Genomic DNA, 17,765 nt, shown 5'->3' on the forward strand with positions numbered 1-17,765 from the left:
ATTCGATGCGGGGGAGGGGGTCGGTGCTGATAACTGCACGCTGGGCGGGGCGCAGGCCAGGGTGGAGGCCGCGTGTCAGGCGCGGGAGCGCTCCGCACCCACCCGTGAGGTGGCCGAGGCGCGGGCCCCTCCCACCCCTTTAACAGGGACACTCCCCTTTAAGGCGGGCGCCCGCGCGCACCCGGCCCCGCCCTTCGGGGGCGCGCGCGGCGGCCGCGGCGCCGGCTCGGCCGGGAGCGCACGTGCCGGCGCCGGGCGGAGGAGAGGGAGGCGGGAGCGGGGCTGAGGGAGGAGGGGAGGCGCCGGGGGCGCGCGCGCGCGCGCTGGGCGCTGCTGGGCTGCGGCGGCGGCGGCGGCGGCGGCGGTTACTATGGCGGAGTCGGCCGGAGCCTCCTCCTTTTTCCCCGTTGTCCTCCTCCTGCTCGCCGGCAGCGGCGGGTCCGGGCCCCGGGGGATCCAGGGTGAGTCCCGGGCCGGGGGGCGGGGGCCGGGATGGAGAAGGCCGGGCGAGGGCGAGGCCTCGCGCCGCGGCCCCTAGCTACAGCGCGCCCCCTCCCCACGCGCACAATATGGCCGGGTGGGGGGCGCGGAGGAGTCGGGGTGACCCTCGGTCGGCGTCCCCAGACCCCCGAGGCGTGGCTGCCCTGCCAGGACCGAGCTCACGCGGGGCCCCTGGGGACCCGAGCCCCCTTCCAGACGGAACTGGTTTCGGGGAGCTCTCGGGGTCGCGCTCCCAGCACCCCCTTGTTCCATAGAGGGGAGAGCGGGATCCCTTCCCTAAGATTTGGAGATCCGTGCTTCTGCCTCTCAGCGTGCCCAGGGGCGGGGGTCTTCCTTCCCTCCCACCAGATGCTCTTGGGGGGGCGTCTTTTCTCCCGCCAAGATTGAGGGGCTCGGGCGATGGGTCTTTGCTTCTCCGAGGTACCCTGATGGTGCGAGCCCTTGCGCACCTCAGATGACAGGGGAAGGGGTCTCTAACCTTTCCTTCAGGACCTGCACTTGGGGTGTCTCTTCCCCTCCCTCCCCTCCCTCTCCTTCCTCCCTAATGTTCTGGGAAAGGGAGTCACATTTACCCTGCGCACAACCCCTTTGAGTTCAGTGGGGCAAAACCCCCCACATACACATGCCCCGTGGAAGCTGTTGGGAGGAAGCGAGACCAACAGGCCCCTAAACGTTTTTGTAGCTTGGCTGTGGAATCTCTTTAACCCTAGGAAACCTAGTTCCCGAACGGTTAATCTGCATCTAGGTGTATTTGCTTTCCGCCTCGCCTCCCCCACCCCACCCCAGGGGGCCCATTCAGTTAATCACTTTGTGGATGCCTTTCAGGTGAAATCCTAGAACCTACCTCCAACCCCCAAGATTATTTAAAGATCCCACCACTGGACCGACTCCGGCCCTTGGTCAGTACTTATTTACCTTCCCACACAATCCCTTTTCCCAGCCCTGCCCCCCACGCACTCCCCCACCCTCACACGCCCCTTACCTTCCAACCCCCACCCTTCCCACTCTAGAGGTGGGCACCTTTTCTGTGGGACACCCGGCTGGGTGTGTTGTTTATGAGGCTTTGGGGGCAGAAAAGAGCAGATGAAACCCTAAAATATTTAACTTAAGAGACTCGTCTTAAATGTGTTTTGGCATTGGGGTAGCAGATGAAGGTTATATTTGGCAGTTATATTGAAGTGATTATTGACCCGCAGATGGATCTGGGAGAGACGATCAGGATTGTATTCGCTCCCGATGTACAAAGCCTGTGCTTTGACTTCTCAGCAGCCCCTAACCTTCCAGCTATGGGAGATCAAGTGTGTGCACTGTGGCTCTCCTCTCTACTAAAAATAATGATTCTCAGGTGGGTTCAGGCTTCTTTAATAAACCAGACAAACAAGAAAAGACATCATCCTACTTTGGAGTCTCAAAAACAAGTTCATTATCTCCAGCTTTGATATTTGCTCCCAGTGGTGTAGCCTGTGCAGTGGGGTCTTTGTTCACTGGCTAATGCTTCTGTTAAGCACCTCGTGTGTGTTCCTGGGTCTCGCTGCTCTGTGTATGGGTAACATGCTGTGGGATCTGATAAACATGGTGAAGGTGTATGAACACAGGCCGTCGGTTGTGGTAGGATCATGGTTTTCGTGAATAATGTTTGCCGGGCCTTCTTATGGGCCATGTTCTGGGAATGTGTAACATGATGTTATTTCTCTAGTAGGATAGTAAATAAGGAGGCTCAGCCTTCAGGTTTGTCATTTTGTATGTGTCTGAGTAAATCTTTTCAGTTCTGTCCATAGAATTTTTTTTATCCTGGCCCTAATATGTGTAAGATTTTTTAACAGCCATTTCCCTGTTGATTTGGTGTAATATCTGTGGGGTTTTTCTTGTGGTGAGCCTAGTTAAGAATGTTTAATTGGTAATCCAACTGGTTCTGAACAGGGCAGAGTTCATTTTTTGTAACCTTCCTAAAATGGATGTTTGTTGGGATGAGGATGGGTGGGCATAATAGGGAGTTAGTTTCTTTTTTTGGTAAATTGGAAATTAGGTTGTGTGTCCAGCAAACATTCTCGAAGGCCTTTAAACTTCTTGGCCAGACACTACAGTTTTTCCGGGACACATCTAGTTGCCAATAGTGCATGCTACAGAGACCACTGTTGCAAAAGGCTGAAAGTAAAACGTCAGTTCTGGGAAAATAGAGGCTGTGGGATAACAAGAAGTTGATTGCTTTCCTCCCCTGCATTTCCTCCGTGTGCTCCCCTAGGTGGGCTGGAGGAGTGGCAGAGCCAGGGAGCCTTGATGCCTGGTACTTGGACGTGGCATGAGGGCAGAAAGGGATAGGTGTTTCTGTTAGGGCATGAACTGCGACTTTGTAAAAGGCCAGTGACAAGGAGAATGAGTTCCAGGTTGTAAACAGCAACCACTTGATGGGTATAGCAGGTTTTAAGGCCTACTTTTGGAATTTCCACAACAGTCTTTAAAAATGTACAGTTGCATTTGTTAGTGGTGGGAGAACATGACATTCGTTTCTTAAGACCCAAGCAACGAGGGAGACATTTGAGGTTCTGATAGGAATATTTTGAATTTCTGTGAGCAGACTTCATCTAATTTCAGGCCAAGTCTTAGAATTTTGTTGAGGGGACATGGATTTGAAGTACAGTGAGAGCGAACTCTTGTAGAGAAAAAGAGAATCTCTGGTTACTTTTGTTAAAAGAGCTCCTGGAACAGATGTGATTAAAACATAATAAAATGGCTACTCTGGTTAAAGGTTGGAGTCAGATGGAGGGAGGAGGCCAGGTCTCAGCCCTAGAACTTTGCTCCCTTACAGGTTGTCCTTGAACAAGTCACTTGCTTAACCTTTCCGTGACTGCCTCAGTTTTCCCTCTGTAAAGTAAGGAAATGGTGTGTGTAGTTCTTCTTGGGACATTTGTGAGACTAACTTGCTGATAGCCAGTTGGCTGGGAGGTATTTTTAGACACAGTTTCTGACTTCAGTGAAGGAGCAATGTTGGGCTACTTTTTATCTTACGGGGCAGAATAACATACTCTTGGGATTGATAGGGGCACCACATGCCACCGCGTGGTTGATTTCTTCTGATTCGTGCATATTTTTGTGGACCGTTTCAGATTTCCTCAAGTTAATTTCTGTCTTTTGACAGGCTCTTACATCGTATCCCGGGCAGCGTACCTGTGCTAATCAAAGACAGTCTGGAGGGAGCGACCTGCTTTAGGTTTTATTGGTTTGGCAACGTTTTAATTCTTACGCAACTCTGGGTATGTTTATGGCACTATGTAAATGTTACATAAGAACATGGAGGCTGAGAGGTGGCTGGAATGGTGCCTGTGAACACAGGAAGGTTAGACTGAGGACTTCATCCGAAAGGACCTTGGGAATCTGCAGTCAGTACAGGAAGAAGCTGCACTTCATTTTCCTCTAAAAACCTTTTTAGATGATTGTGTCTTTCAGGTGGACTGCTGTGTTATAAATAGGTTTATTCTCCACCGGTGAGCTAATTGTAACCTTGCTACCAAAATATGAATCAGTAAACGAGGAGACGTGCTGCTGCTTTCGGCATGTCCTGTTGAAGCTGCTTGTTGCATTTTGGAACATGAGTTGAATTGTGTTGCAGTCTGTTCTCATAATAACTCAGGAGTACAGGGTGTTGAGGTGGAATGGAATTCTCAGTCCATGGTGCTTTAGATCTTCTTTATTTGTGAAGGTTAAATTAGAATACTGAAGTGGCTCTTTTGTTTTAATTTTGAAATCCTTATTGTTTACTGTTCAGTTTTTGCTCAGAGCAGCGGTGAACATGAATTCTGGAATCCCGCCTCTTTGTCTTGAATTCTTGTGTTACTGGTCTGTTATAGGAGGAGTTGATGTAAGGGGGTCTTATCTCATTTTCCTCTCTGTATTTATAAAAAGCAAATCCTGGAGTCCCCTTTCTCGCCGGTCCCTCCGACGCCGGAAGTGCTGCTGGCATTGGTAGCCCATCAGTTCGGCCTGGCCTGGGAATGCCAAAGCCTTGGTCGGAATCAGCCCCTCAGACCCGCAGTGTGACCCGCACCTCTCCCACTCTGTAGGCACTGCCTCATGGCCACGTTCAGATACCTACCTACCTGCCTGCTCCTGGGGTTCGCTCTCCTCAGTTTCTCTCACGCACTTGGTTTGACCTGCGCTTAGGCTTCCAGAGGCACCGTCCCTGCTCTTGCCTGTTCTCTCTGCCTGCCGGCTTCTCCGCCAAGTATAAATGTAACACCAAGCAAAAATGCTATTTTGGAGCGTATCTCTCTTTCCCTTACTCGGTAGAGCCGCCAGCATTTGGTTGAGCTGTGAAGTTTCCATCCCAGACCATTTTACCTGCTCTCTGGGTTTCAGAGACAGTGCCTCCTCGGGCAGCTCTGGTGTTCTTTTCGGTTTTCTTCTCTCTCCACTTCATCCCAAGCCTGCGCTTGTCTTGTTGAATACCTTGAATTTAGCGTGATGAAAGTAACTGCTCTTCCCTTTAAAAGTATCAATCACCCCTGATGTTTACACAATTATGTATGGGAGATTTCTTTATTCATTAGGTTGGGTATGTGTGTGGAATGGTTCTTGGCTTAGGGAGATGATCCCAAGAGAACAAGAGAGATAAAAATCCCCGAATCCCTAACTGTCATGACAGTAGCAGTGGCTGAGACTGAAAATAAATAAGTAAACACAGTTCTCAGTCATGAGTGCTCCGGAGAAAATAAAACCGAATGATGTGCCAGATAGAGTGTGCTGTGAGCTACCATTTCACGTCTCTCTCAACTTCATGGTTTCATCTGTAAAACAAGGCTAATGTAGCCCAGTGTCTTTATTCATGGTACTTATGTTGTGTAAAGTTGACTGGAACACCGGATTAGCAAATACTGAACTACTGCTCCTAGGGGAAAGATGGTGTTGGGTTCCCGTGAGCCACTGGTCACCACATTTTCATCAGGCAGTCAGTGCATAACCTTGCTAATGTGTGTGTTTCTGTTTAAAGACATCTTATTCAATATATAGTGTTGGTTCATTAGCCTTGAACTTGAGGCCAACAGTACCACAATGCAAGCCTGAGCAATGCTTATCTGATACACATATTGTCTCCGTAAGGCACATCGCCGTCGTCTTGAACTTAGGAACGCTGGACAGCGTCTTAGCACTACCCTTGGGGGCCGTTTTAAGTGGTGAAATCACCAACAGAAAAAAATGCAGAAAGGGGAAAAGTGTGGCACAGAGTATACTATGAAAAGGACGCATATATATTTACTGTATGAAAGCTGGAGCAAGAAGACAGAGCGTCGTCCCCTTGTTCACCGTCAGCCGAGAACACGTGTGTCGGACGACTCACGTTTTTTACCACTCTGCACATGTGTGTGAATGCCCGTGAGAACACTGAGAGTATTGATTTTGAGGTTACAGATAAATTTTAATGAGTATGGAACCTATGGATGACCTGTATTTCGTGAGAGCCATACAGATAATTGTGGCAGAGATAAAATTATATCGTGTGGAGTTCCAAGAATTCCTAAATGGTTTCACTGAACCAGAATTTGAATATAGACAGAAGTCCCATTTACAGCCTGTAAATAAGCTAAATAAATATAGAGAGAGTACTACTCTAGTGATCTGAAGATGCCTTTAACACATATTTATTGAGCACCTACCATATGCCAGGCACTATCATAGGTGCTAGAGGTACAACAGTAGACTAAGGAAATAAAAATGCCTTCCTTCATGAAGCTTACCTTCTGGCAGGTCACGTGGATGTATAACGTGATTCTGCCTACCATGCTCCACCCTCTGCCCCCTCCCCCCAAGATTTCCTGCCTTTGGAATATACCACCTTCCAGTTATTAATCATGAATCTAGGCACTGCTTTGAAAGGATTTTGTAGATGTAATTAAGGTCCCAAATCAGTTGATCTTCAACTAGGGATACTGTTGTGGTAGACCTGACCTAACCACGCTGGCCCTTTGGAAGCACTTTTCTCAGCTGATTGCAGAAGAGGAAGTCGGAAGTGATCTGGCTGGTTTGGAAGAAAGTAAACATCCATGTGTGAACTGCCCATGGGGGCCACGTGGCCAGGAACTGCGGGCCAACTCCCAGAACTGAGAGTGGTCCCTGGCTGTCAGCGAGGAGGGAAATAGGGACTTCAGGCTTCCATCCACAGGGCAATGGAGTTTGCCAACAACCAGTGAGCTTGAAAGAGGTCCCAGCCCTGAATGAGAAGGCAGCCCTGGCCAACACCAGTCACGCTGTGTCTGGACTTGTGACCTACAGAATCTGTGAGATAGTAAATAAGTGGCGTTTGCAAAAATGTGTGCATGTGGTGGCTTAGATGGATATGTGAGGGGAAGGAAAGCAGGAAGGGAACTAGCTAGCTAGGATGGGTTCGAGGGGACTTGAGACCTCGTGCCCAGCCATGCTGGTGATGGACCTCGCGTGTGAAAAATTCTTTGACCGCATGTGGCTTTCGTCTACTGCCAGTTACCTTTTCCTAAATATTTGTGAGTGAGTGAGTGAGTGGAGGAGAGAGGAGATTATGGGTGCTTTGGAGATAAGTTTTTTAGGTGGTTGCAATGTTTGAGTTGAGGAATCTGAACTGAAGCATGTCTTTTTTTTATTAAGTAGTTGTGGTGAACCTGCCTTGCCCTAGATCATCATGTGTTGCCTTGGCGTACATTTGTATATCACATTTTATATTTGTGGCCGATAAAATTGAATTGTAATAAGCATTCATTTCTAATATCCAGGATGAAGCTGAATGGTGAGAGGGGTACTGAAGAGTCTGTGCTTGCCCTTTAGAGGTTGACACACAAATTGACTTTCCTTCTTCTTCTTGTTGGAACAACCACAAAACTAGGAAGAGTTTAGACCCTTGTCACCCACCGGGACGGCAGAAGTGATAAGGGCATCTGGTTTACCGAACATTTACCATATACTCAAGGGTTACGCTAAGGACTTGTACATTTACTCTGTACAGCTGCTCTCTGAGCACTCTTATCCCTGTTCTGCAGATGAAGGGACTGGGGCATGGAGAGGTTCAGTGCTGAGCTTGAGGTCTGTCAGACTCCAAAGCGTATGCTCTGCATCCTGTACTCTACCATATACTACGAGGACTATGAAAGTAATTGGCTAACCAGTCTCTGCCTCCAGTCTCCCACTTGTCCTCCATGCTATTGCTGGGTTTAACTTTGGAGAGCATGCCCTCTGTATCTCATGGTTCTACTGCTTGTATGTGGCCTCCAGGATAACCCCCAGACCCTTAGCCGGGCATCACAGTGCATCTGATCTGGCCTGGTCTCCCTTACCATCCTTGTCTCTGGCTGGAACCTTGCGCCGGTCTGTTCGCTGTGGACCTAATATGCCTTGTGCTTTTCTTGGCCTTGGCCTTCTCTTCTAAGCCAAATCGACCCATCCTCCAGTGTGGGATCTTTGTCCTCTTGCCTTCCCGTGGTCGATGAGTCCATCCTCCTCTTTTGTCCATCCTGCTCCTCCCAACCTCCCAGACTCTGCCCCCTAAAAATTGATGCTAGGAACTGGCTTATTCTTGAAAGAAAATTTTTTTAATGTTTATTTTTGAGACAGAGCATGAGCAGGGGAAGGGCAGAGAGAGAGGGAGACACAGAATCTGAAGCAGACTCTAAGCTGTGAGCTGTCAGCACAGAGCCTGATGTGGGGCTTGAACTCACAAAGCGCGAGATCATGACCTGAGCCAAAGTCGGATGCTTAACCGACTGAGTCACCCAGGTGCCCCAGAACTGGCTTATTCTTTATGTGGCTTTATCCTGTCACAGAGCCTTGCACATTTTAAGTAGTTAATAAGTTTGTTTAAGTGAATCCATTCGGTTCTTTTCCATCCTCTCAGCAATATCCTAGGTAAAATATTCCAGTTCTTCCCTTCTGTACTTCTAGTATCTCCTATATGTACAGTTTTTATCCTAGTCACTTAAAAATGCTACAGACATTTGTGAGTTACTTGGAACATGATAAGCTCTCTTCCTACCTCACCTCTTTCATCTTTGTTTTATTCTACCACCTACCCGTTTTATGCCAGCCAAATGCACTTGATCTCAGCCTCATTAGTTTTATTCTCAGCTCTGGCTGATTTTTTTCTCCTTCATTGTCCCAGTTGCCTGAAACCATTCCTATCCCTCTTCTCGCTCAGAACTGTGACGTGCACTGTCTCCTCTCCACTCATCCATAGTATAGGAAATAGGTCAGGGAGCAAATACAAAACACTCATAAATATCCTCCCCTGCCCTAATGAGCCACATGTACGTCTATTTCAGTACAACAAAGAAAGAAAACAGAATGATTTTATATGTTTGTTATAAACTGTAGGTGAAGGAGAAGTATCCAGTTACTAGTAGATATTCTGAACATGACAGCTGAGTCCATACGCTTCGCTCCTAGGAACACCGGGCACGCTCTGTAGTAACGATGCCACTCAATCCAGTTTTACCTTGACATTTTCCTGGGCAGCAGGTGGGCCCTTGTAGATACTCAGGTATTTACAGTCAGCCATAAATTAAGCTGCAATGACAGGTCTCCTTAGCATAAACATCAAACGTCTCTTTTGAGTGAGAACAAAGCTTTCATTCTCTAGACCTGAGGCTTAGGGGTGAACTTGTTTAAACAGCTCTCTAAGGTTGGGTTTGTCTCCAAGTAGAATGTCAGCAAGGCAGTTGGTAGAATAGATATAGTGTGGAGCTGGCTTTTCAAACACCTTTCTCTTATGCAAACCCCATTCCGAGACCTTTCCCAGATTGGAATTAAATACCAAGCTTATCAAGTGTCTTATTGTTAAATCTCTGGGTTTTTTCCCTCCTCCTACAAATAACTTCCTTTATTAAGTCAGTTACATTTTTTTCATAAGTGCTTTTTACCAGTATATGTTTTGTTTTTTTTAGGTACTACCCAACTACACATGTAAAACTTGACTTTGTTTTGGCTCTTGGATACTTGAGAGTTTTTGTTTTGCTTTAATGTGTTTTTAAATCTAATTTTGATGATGGTGAAGGGTGAAAGTGTAACTTGGGTCTTTTTTACCAACCAGTAGCAGCAGCTGATTGCTTTACTTCAACACTGCAAGATTTTTCTACTTAGGTTAGAGTTGTGGCTGCTGGTATGTTGTCAGTTCCCAGTTGTTGTCCCCCATCACTCCCTGCCAGGAGAACCAAACGTTACCTCGATTTTGTGACAGTTTAGTGCCAGACACCTCCATTTTTTTAACCTGATTCAGGATTTTCCCAAACATTTGGGCAGTTGACTAGATCAGAAGTTACTAAACACCGGTTTTCTTCTTTCTTTGTCTTTTTCCTTTGTTTTTTTCAAGCAGTAGAGTTCTTTTAAGAGTACACACGTAGAAACGTATGTATGTGGATGGTAAAAGCCACTGTGGCAGAGCCCCCCTTCCCTCTCAGATTATTAGGCTGAGATTTATTAAGCCCAGTGCTATTTGCTAGATGCCAGTGAGAAAAGGCGAAGCAAAGCAGGACAGTGCTTCCTCCCTTGTGGAGCTCAGAGGTTGCTGGTACATCTTGGAGAGCATGGGGGTTCAGGAAGGATACAATCTGAAGAACACTATACCTCCAGTTTTCTTTTTCTTTTCTTTTTTTTAAATTTGTTTAAGTAATCTTTGCACCAAATATGGGGCTCAAACTCATGACTCCAAGATCAGCCATTGCATGCTCTACTGACTGAGCCAGCCAGGCGCCCCCACTTTTAACCATTTTAATATATATGTTTTTAACATTTATTTATTCTTGAGAGAAAGAGACAGAGTACGACCATCATCAGTGCTGTTAAGTAACCTCATAACCTTCTGCAAGCCGTGACCACTATCTGGTTCTGGAACTTTTTACCCCAAAGGAAACCCGGTAACCCATTAAGCAGTAACTTCCCTTTCTCCTTTCCATACTACCCCCAGCCCCTGTCAACCACTAATGTGCTTTCTGGATATTTAATATCAATGGAACCGTACGGTATGGGGCTGCTTTCACTTAACGTAGTGTTTTCAAGGTTCATTCATATTGGGGCACTTGGGTGTCTGAGTTGGTTAAGCATCCGACTCTTGATTTCAGCTCAGGTCATGACCTCGCTGTTCCTGAATTCGGGCCCACATTGGTCTCTGGGGTAACACTGTGGAGCCCACTTGGGGTTCTGTCTCCCTTTCTCTTGGCCCTCCCCCTCTTGGACGTGCGCCTGTGCGTGCCCTCTCAAAAACAAACAAGTAAATAACTAAAGAAAGAAAGAAAAGAAATAAAATAAAAATAAAAGAAATAAAATTTAAAAAATAAAAAAAGAAAGTTCATATTGTAGTGTATATCAATAGTTTATGCATTTTTATGGCTGGATGATACACCACATTTTGTTTTTTCGCTCATTGACAGACATCTGGGTTGTTTCCACCTTTTGACTATATGCACAGTGCTATTATGAACATTCATGTATAAGTTTTTATTTGAACACTTGTTTTCAGTCTTTTGGTGATATACCTAGGGTTGGAATTGCTAGGTTATATGGTAATTGAGTGTTTAATTGATGGAGGAACCATCAAACTTTTCCGCAGTGACTACACCATTTTATGATCCTACTGGCAAAGTACGATATGAGGGTTCTGGTTTCTCGGAATCTTCACCAACACTTGTTATTTTTCCTTTTCTTAACGGCCTTCCTAGTGGGCGTGCAGTGGTGTCTCACTGTGGTTTTGATTTTCATTTTCATTTAAAATTCATTTGCGTCTGAGATGATGTTGAACATCTTTTCATGTGCTTTTTGGCTATTTGTGTATCTTTTTTGGAGAATTGTCTATTTCAGTCCTTTGCCCATTTTTTATTTGTTCTGTGTTGTTATGAGTTCTTTTTGTAATCATTCTGAATACTAGACCATTATTAGATATGTGATTTACAAATATTTTCTCCCATTCCATAGCTGTCTTTACATTCTCTTGATAGTTTCCTTTGATTTACAGTTTTTAATTTTTAAAAAAAAATTTTTTTTCAACTTTTTTATTTATTTTTGGGACAGAGAGAGGCAGAGCATGAACAGGGGAGGGGCAGAGAGAGAGGGAGACACAGAATCGGAAACAGGCTCCAGGCTCCGAGCCATCAGCCCAGAGCCTGACACGGGGCTCGAACTCACGGACCACGAGATCATGACCTGGCTGAAGTCGGACGCTTAACCGACTGCACCACCCAGGTGCCCCTACAGTTTTTAATTTTGATGAAGGCCAGTTTATCTGGTTTTCTTTTGTTGCTTGTGCAGTTGGTGTCCTATCAAAGGTACCGTTGCTAAATCCAAAGTCGTGAAGTTTACCCCTGTTTTCCTTTATAAAGTTTTAGAAGTTTTAGAATATAAGTTATAGTTTGTATATTTAAGTTGTTGATCCATTTGGAGTTAATTTTTGTGTGCAGTGTGAAGAAAGGGCCGACATCATTCTTCTGCATGTGGGTATCCAGTTGTCCAGCACCAAGTGTTGAAGACTAGTTTTTCCTCTTAAATGTTCCAGACATTCTTATCAAAAATCAGCCGATCACAGATGTGTAGGTTTGTTTCTGGACTCTTAGTTCTATTTCTTTGATTTGTATCTATACCTTTTTTTTTTTTTAAGTGTATTTATTTTGTGAGAGAGTGCACGGTTGCGTGCAGCATGCAAGTGGGGGAGGGGCAGAGAGAGGAAGAGAGAGAATCCCAAGCAGGCTCCGTGCCGTCAGTGTGGAGCTGGACCTGCGGCCCGATCTCATGAACCGTGAGATCGTGATGTGAACTGGAGAGTCAGAGTCTCTTGCTTACCTGACTGAGGTAAGATGCTTACCTGACTGAGCCCCTCAGGCGCCCCTTGCGTGTCTATACTTAATGACAGTACCACACTGTTTTGGTTGCTGTGGCTTTGTAGTAAGCTTGGAAATCAAGAAGTGTGAGTCCTCCAACTTTGTTCTTTTTATTCCCCCCAAGATCATTTTGGCTATTTAGGATCACAGAGTTGTAGTCTTTGTTCTATCCTAAGGAGGCTGTTGGAGGATTTGGATAAGGTCCAGAGAAGATTAATTAAAATAATCATGGGTTGTAATAGGCTATTCTTATCAGTTTGGTCTGTCTGACGGATGCTGTCATCTGGAAGGAGGAGGGCCAAGAGGCAGTTTATGATCAAGTCGCAAGATCATGAAGAGAAAGGGCTACGCCAGCTGATTTCAGCACTATGTTGGCTACTATAAAAGTAGAAGGTGAGCCCAGTGAGGTTTGAAAGAGGCAAGCTTAGTGTGCCCAAACAGGGCAGTGCTCCATTCTAGTACAAAATTGATGAAGCTTATTATAATTCCCCAAGGAGCAGTTGATATAAGCTAAAAATCATAAATCCTGTCGCTTTAAAGCATTTTAGAACATTTGTGGACCTTTATCTACCCAGACAAATGTGGCCGTTTTGTGGTTCACTTCTTACCTTTTGAGGTTGGTGCTACCACCCTGCACACCCCCCTACCCTGTCCCCTGGAGATGCGGTCTAGGGCAGAATAGCGGGCTGAGTGGCGGTGAGTCCATGCCTGTATGGTGGCGCTTGGGAATTCCCATGAGCCACACCCTTGCTGCGTGTCCTCCCCGTGTAGGCCAGCGGGTCAGAGAGAGAAGACCCAACCCCAGTGTCCTGCCTGCGGTGGGATTGTCTTTGCTGAGAGCTGGCCATGTCAGTGTCTCCATAACATGCACCTAGACAGAGGCTGCTCAAGTTGGGACTTGTTGGTCTTCCGCCAAACACAGCCTCTCTCATGAATCAAATTTGCATCTACATCCTCCCACATACCACCTTCTCATCATATTTTAGAGCCACGTTCAAATCTCGCTTAGGTGGTTTTGTCTTTAGTTCCGGTTTGACTGACTTGTTTATAACAAAATGCTGGGCTAGTGAGACTGTCGTTCTGACCACTTTTTAACTTGGTTGTGTCTAGAGTGATTTTGATACTCCTCTATGATTGGTTTTCCAAATTGTGTCATTTCTACTACATAACTCTTTGGTTATGGAATATGGAAGAGTTTTAGGTATGTATGTATTGTTTATATGCGCGCGTGTAGACTGATTTAACCTGATGAGTCACTGTGAAGTAGGTTATAAAGGGCTATTAGCATTCATTAGTCCAGATTTAGCTTTTCAAAGAAATCATGATTAGGTTTGTGATTTAGTATACTGTACGTTTACAGTAAATTCAGGTATTTTTATAATTTTATTATCACTTATTTTGAAAAACGAACATTAACGCAAGACTAGCCCTAATGTCTGTCTTTAAAGTTCAGGAAAAAGTATATAACATTTAAAGCACCACTTCCCATTGTTGAATCAGTGATTCAGACAGTGTGAATTTAAAAACAAACTGGATTCAGATTTCAGCTGGAGGATGTAGAGGTCATCTAGTTCACTCCCTTCTTTCTGGTCAGTCATGAGGAAAGTGAGGTTCAGGGAGGTTAAATGACTTGCCCAATGCCACACGACTAGTTACTGGCAGAGCTGAGACCAGAACAGCAGTTTCTTGCTGTGCCTGCTGTGGTCTTACTGTAACTTGCCACTTCCTAATTAGTGGTTAAAGAGACACGTTTGTGCGTGTGTGTGTATGTGTGTGTGTGTGTGTGTGTGTGTGTGTGTGTGTGTGTTTGAGTTTTACATTGAGAGGAGAGATTAAAATTTACTGAACACCTATTTGCTAAGCACTTCTGAAGTGTATTATTTCATATAGTTCTACATAGTCCTGTAAAATAATTATTAACAGCCCCACTTTACAGATTAGGAAACCAGGGTGCTCCAGGTCATGTGATTAATGTTAGTGCTGGTATTTGAGCTTGGCTCTTTCTGACCTGTGTCTGCCATGATACCCTGCTGTGGCTCTACTGGTAGTAACTGAAACCTTTTCAGGGGTGTGGGCAGTAGTGATGGTTATCTTAAAACCCATCTTTTTCAGACTTCTCCCTCACTCTGTAAAACGTATAGATGTACACAGATGTGTGCAGGGAGAGTCTTTCTCAGAATACTCACAGCACTTAGCGGATGTTTGGCTAATCTTCATACCATCTCTGTAAGATAAATGGTATTTTCTGGTTAGGCGGCTGAGGCTCAGATAGATTCAGGGACTTGCCTAAGTCCTTATCACGAACCCGCATGGCCCCGCTCCCAGTTCCGTTCTTCGTCCCGTCTCACATAGATTTCACCACTTTTGTTCTTTCCTGTCTTACACCAAGATTGTTTAAGTACTTCCCAAAAATAATGAGCCACGTGTGGGTGTGTTCGTTCTCCAGAGTGAATCACTGTGAAAGAGGCCGTGAACCAACGAAGGGAGAATAAATATCTGGAATCAGAGACTCTTGGCTCTCCTGTCTAATTGACAGACTCAGAAGTGAGCTTTTTTTCAAAAGGCGGCTACGGGTCTGGCCTGTGTGTCCCACTGTGCTCAGAATAGCCCTCTTGGAGTTGTTCGTTTTCCCTTCTTGCTTCCCAAAATAGCCCAATGCTGTTCTCTGTGCTGGATGTCACGGCACATGTATTGAGAGGTGTGCGCTCCACGGGGAACCCCGTTGTGCCTGAATGTCCACACCAAGGGGAGGGGCAGTAGCTTTCTTGGATTACCGGTCAGGACTCCGGTGTGAGTAGAAGAGGTTTGGCTCGAGTATTCAGAGAGTTGCGGAAGTAAATTTCAGCTGGCAAGAATAAAAGGGGAAGCAAATAGAGGCATTTGGGGGAAAACGAGGAGAGTTCTTCGTCTTTCCTGTGTCTAAAAAGGGTTGGAATCGAAGTTTAGGAAGAACTTACTTTTAAAATTCCTTTTATGATTTGGATCCTAGTCTAAAGGGTACCTGCTTTAAACTTCCTGCCCTTAAAATAGAACGCTACTCTTACCCTTCAGCAGGTAGCTGCGTGCTTTGGAATTCCTCCCAGAAGAAAGGGCTTTGATCGAAGGCCTTACGGTAGAGGATCCACAGCGGCCATTTACCTGTCAGTGTGCGGGTGCGCTCTGCTTTGTTTCCTTGGGTGGGAATGGCGAGGGATTGCGTCATTTATAGAAAGCCTGGGGAAGGGGGCTTGGACACTGAGATATTTAGAATCCGTCTTTGGAACTGAAAAGCCGAGAGATGCCTTCTAGTGTATTGCAGGAAGAGACAAAGATAGACTGTTTACAGCCTGAAGGGGTAAGTTACAACAGGCTAGTTTTTCATGGGATTGGTCGTAAATGTCTCTTCTCTAGGGGCTTCGGTTTGAATATATTCCCACCTGGTAGCCAGATATTATTCACTGAGTGTCCAGTCCGAGACTTGGGTGGGCTCTGCCACCTCCATTCCCTGATGGGTGGGCGCTTCATTCGGCGCTAAGTCCCAACCTAAGTGTCCTAGTGGCCACAGCCGCACTCCCGCTGGTTCCAAGAGGTCAGGGCTAGGTTAGGCCCATGAGAGACAGTGTTGGGGAGAACCAACTGCTGCTGTCTGTGCTATTCTTGTTAGATGGATAAATAAAGGATTTCAGATTCCAGGGCTGCTGAACTGGCTTTCAGAGGCGCCAAATTCATTTACGGTAATTTCCTGTCAACAGGGCACACTTATGTATAAAACACACCCAGCAGAACTCATTAGTCCCAGAGATGATTGCATACACTGCCTATTTGGAAAGATGGATGGATGGATGGATGGATGGATGGATGGATGGATGGATATTATATTTTAAATGTGATATCCAGGGGCCTTCCAGAGTAGGTTGAATTTATTGAACACATTTTATATATTAGCTCATTTCATCCTCACAATAACTTGATGAGGAGGGCATTAATATCGTCTTTGGAGGTTATTCTTTTTGTCCCTCATGAGAGGTGCACCTGCCATGGACTAAAGGGAGGAGGAGGATGTTGGACTAGTGGGTGGGAAGCGTTTCAAAGGAAGTGATGGTTAAGCCGAATTTTAGAGGATTTGTGAGAAGTAGCCAGGAAAAAAAGCATTGCAGCAAAAGAATGTGTGAGAGCATGCATACTGCATTCAGAAAACGGTGGGCATGCCTAATGCTGGAGAAAGGAGATGGGGTCGGTGAGCCATTGTCAAGTGAGGAAGCCTGGATGGTTTGGGGTGGGGCAGGAGGTGGTGGCCTGTGTCTTCCAAGGGGAAGGTACCTTCCTCTAGTCCTCAGGCGTCTATTTAAAGGAAAGCTTCTTTCCCAGCCACAAAATAATGTGTGATAAGTCTAAGGCAAAGTTCAAAGGTCCTTTCTCTGTTTCTCATAGGCATAAGATAGGGAGGACACTTAGAAGAAAATGGTAGGGCTTGCAAGCCTGCTTTCTGCACTGAATAAACAGGTGAAAAGTTTGTGCTCCCGTTGACGGTGTCCTCTTTCTGGCCCTCTCTCTATAAAAGCTCCTTATTTGGGAACATCCAGTATGCTAAAGGATTATGTTCTAAGTCTGGAAAGGGACCTAGGATAGGATCTCACCGTTAATGTCACCGTATTCCCAAATTTCCTGCAGCTCTGCAGTGTGCATGTACCAGCTGCCTCCAGGCCAACTACACGTGTGAAACAGATGGGGCCTGCATGGTTTCCATTTTCAACCTGGATGGGATGGAGCACCACGTGCGCACCTGCATCCCCAAAGTGGAGCTGGTCCCCGCCGGGAAACCCTTCTACTGCCTCAGCTCTGAGGACCTCCGCAACACCCACTGCTGCTATACTGACTTCTGCAACAGGATCGACCTTAGGGTGCCCAGTGGTGAGTGGACACCCTTGTTGGACTATTGGCTCATCCTGGAGGTAGGGCACCCCTGTCATTTCGTCCTTCTCTACTCTTCCCTAATCCCTTTGTTTGGTGATAGGTAAAGGTACCTTTTTGATGTTCCCTAAGGTGACAAGGGGATAGGATTCTTCCCAGGTCAGATTTGTAGACAAGAGGTTGAGGGAGGCAGGCTGTCAAGGTTGTCCCAGAGGTGGAAGCTGCGCTTTGGAGACTGGCTGAGCAGCCATGGGCAGCTGGTGAGGGGTGGGAGAGCCAGGCAGGGATCCCCATGGAAAGGTATGTGAAGGCAGCTGCTGGGTGAGGGTGATGGCGGCACGGGAAGAGAGGCTGGAGTTGGAAGAGAAGGACAGCGATCCAGGCTGGGAAGTTTTAGGTGGCACCCCTTTGCAAATGTGCCATTTAGAAGGCATTACTGGGGATATCGGAGGAGGGGGTACTTAAGGCTGCAGAGCTTAGCACAGCTGTCACGAGTGGAGGCACAGAACCTGGTGTCTGTCTGGGACACTGAGGCGGGATAGGCCCGTGAAAGGC

At 46.3% G+C, this 17,765-nt stretch overlaps 1 protein-coding gene across 3 annotated transcripts in view; it reads left to right on the forward strand.

Annotated features, from left to right (window-relative positions):
* The first annotated feature begins 265 nt into the window (after positions 1–265).
* The window catches only part of ACVR1B (activin A receptor type 1B), a 35,001-nt gene continuing 17,501 nt past the window's right edge, over positions 266–17,765 (forward strand). Inside the window, exons 1-3 of one of the 3 annotated variants that reach the window (XM_043563970.1) lie at positions 361–461; positions 1,698–1,846; positions 16,971–17,210. In XM_043563970.1, coding sequence (XP_043419905.1) covers positions 17,036–17,210 — 175 coding nt within the window. In that variant the 5' untranslated portion in view covers positions 361–461; positions 1,698–1,846; positions 16,971–17,035. Of the gene's footprint in view, positions 462–1,697; positions 1,847–16,970; positions 17,211–17,765 lie in introns of all 3 variants that reach the window. The other 2 variants (XM_043563969.1, XM_043563971.1) reach the window with 2 other exon arrangements.

This window comes from Prionailurus bengalensis, chromosome B4 (genome assembly GCF_016509475.1).
Source record: "Prionailurus bengalensis isolate Pbe53 chromosome B4, Fcat_Pben_1.1_paternal_pri, whole genome shotgun sequence".
In the NCBI taxonomy this organism is placed as follows: domain Eukaryota; kingdom Metazoa; phylum Chordata; class Mammalia; order Carnivora; family Felidae; genus Prionailurus; species Prionailurus bengalensis.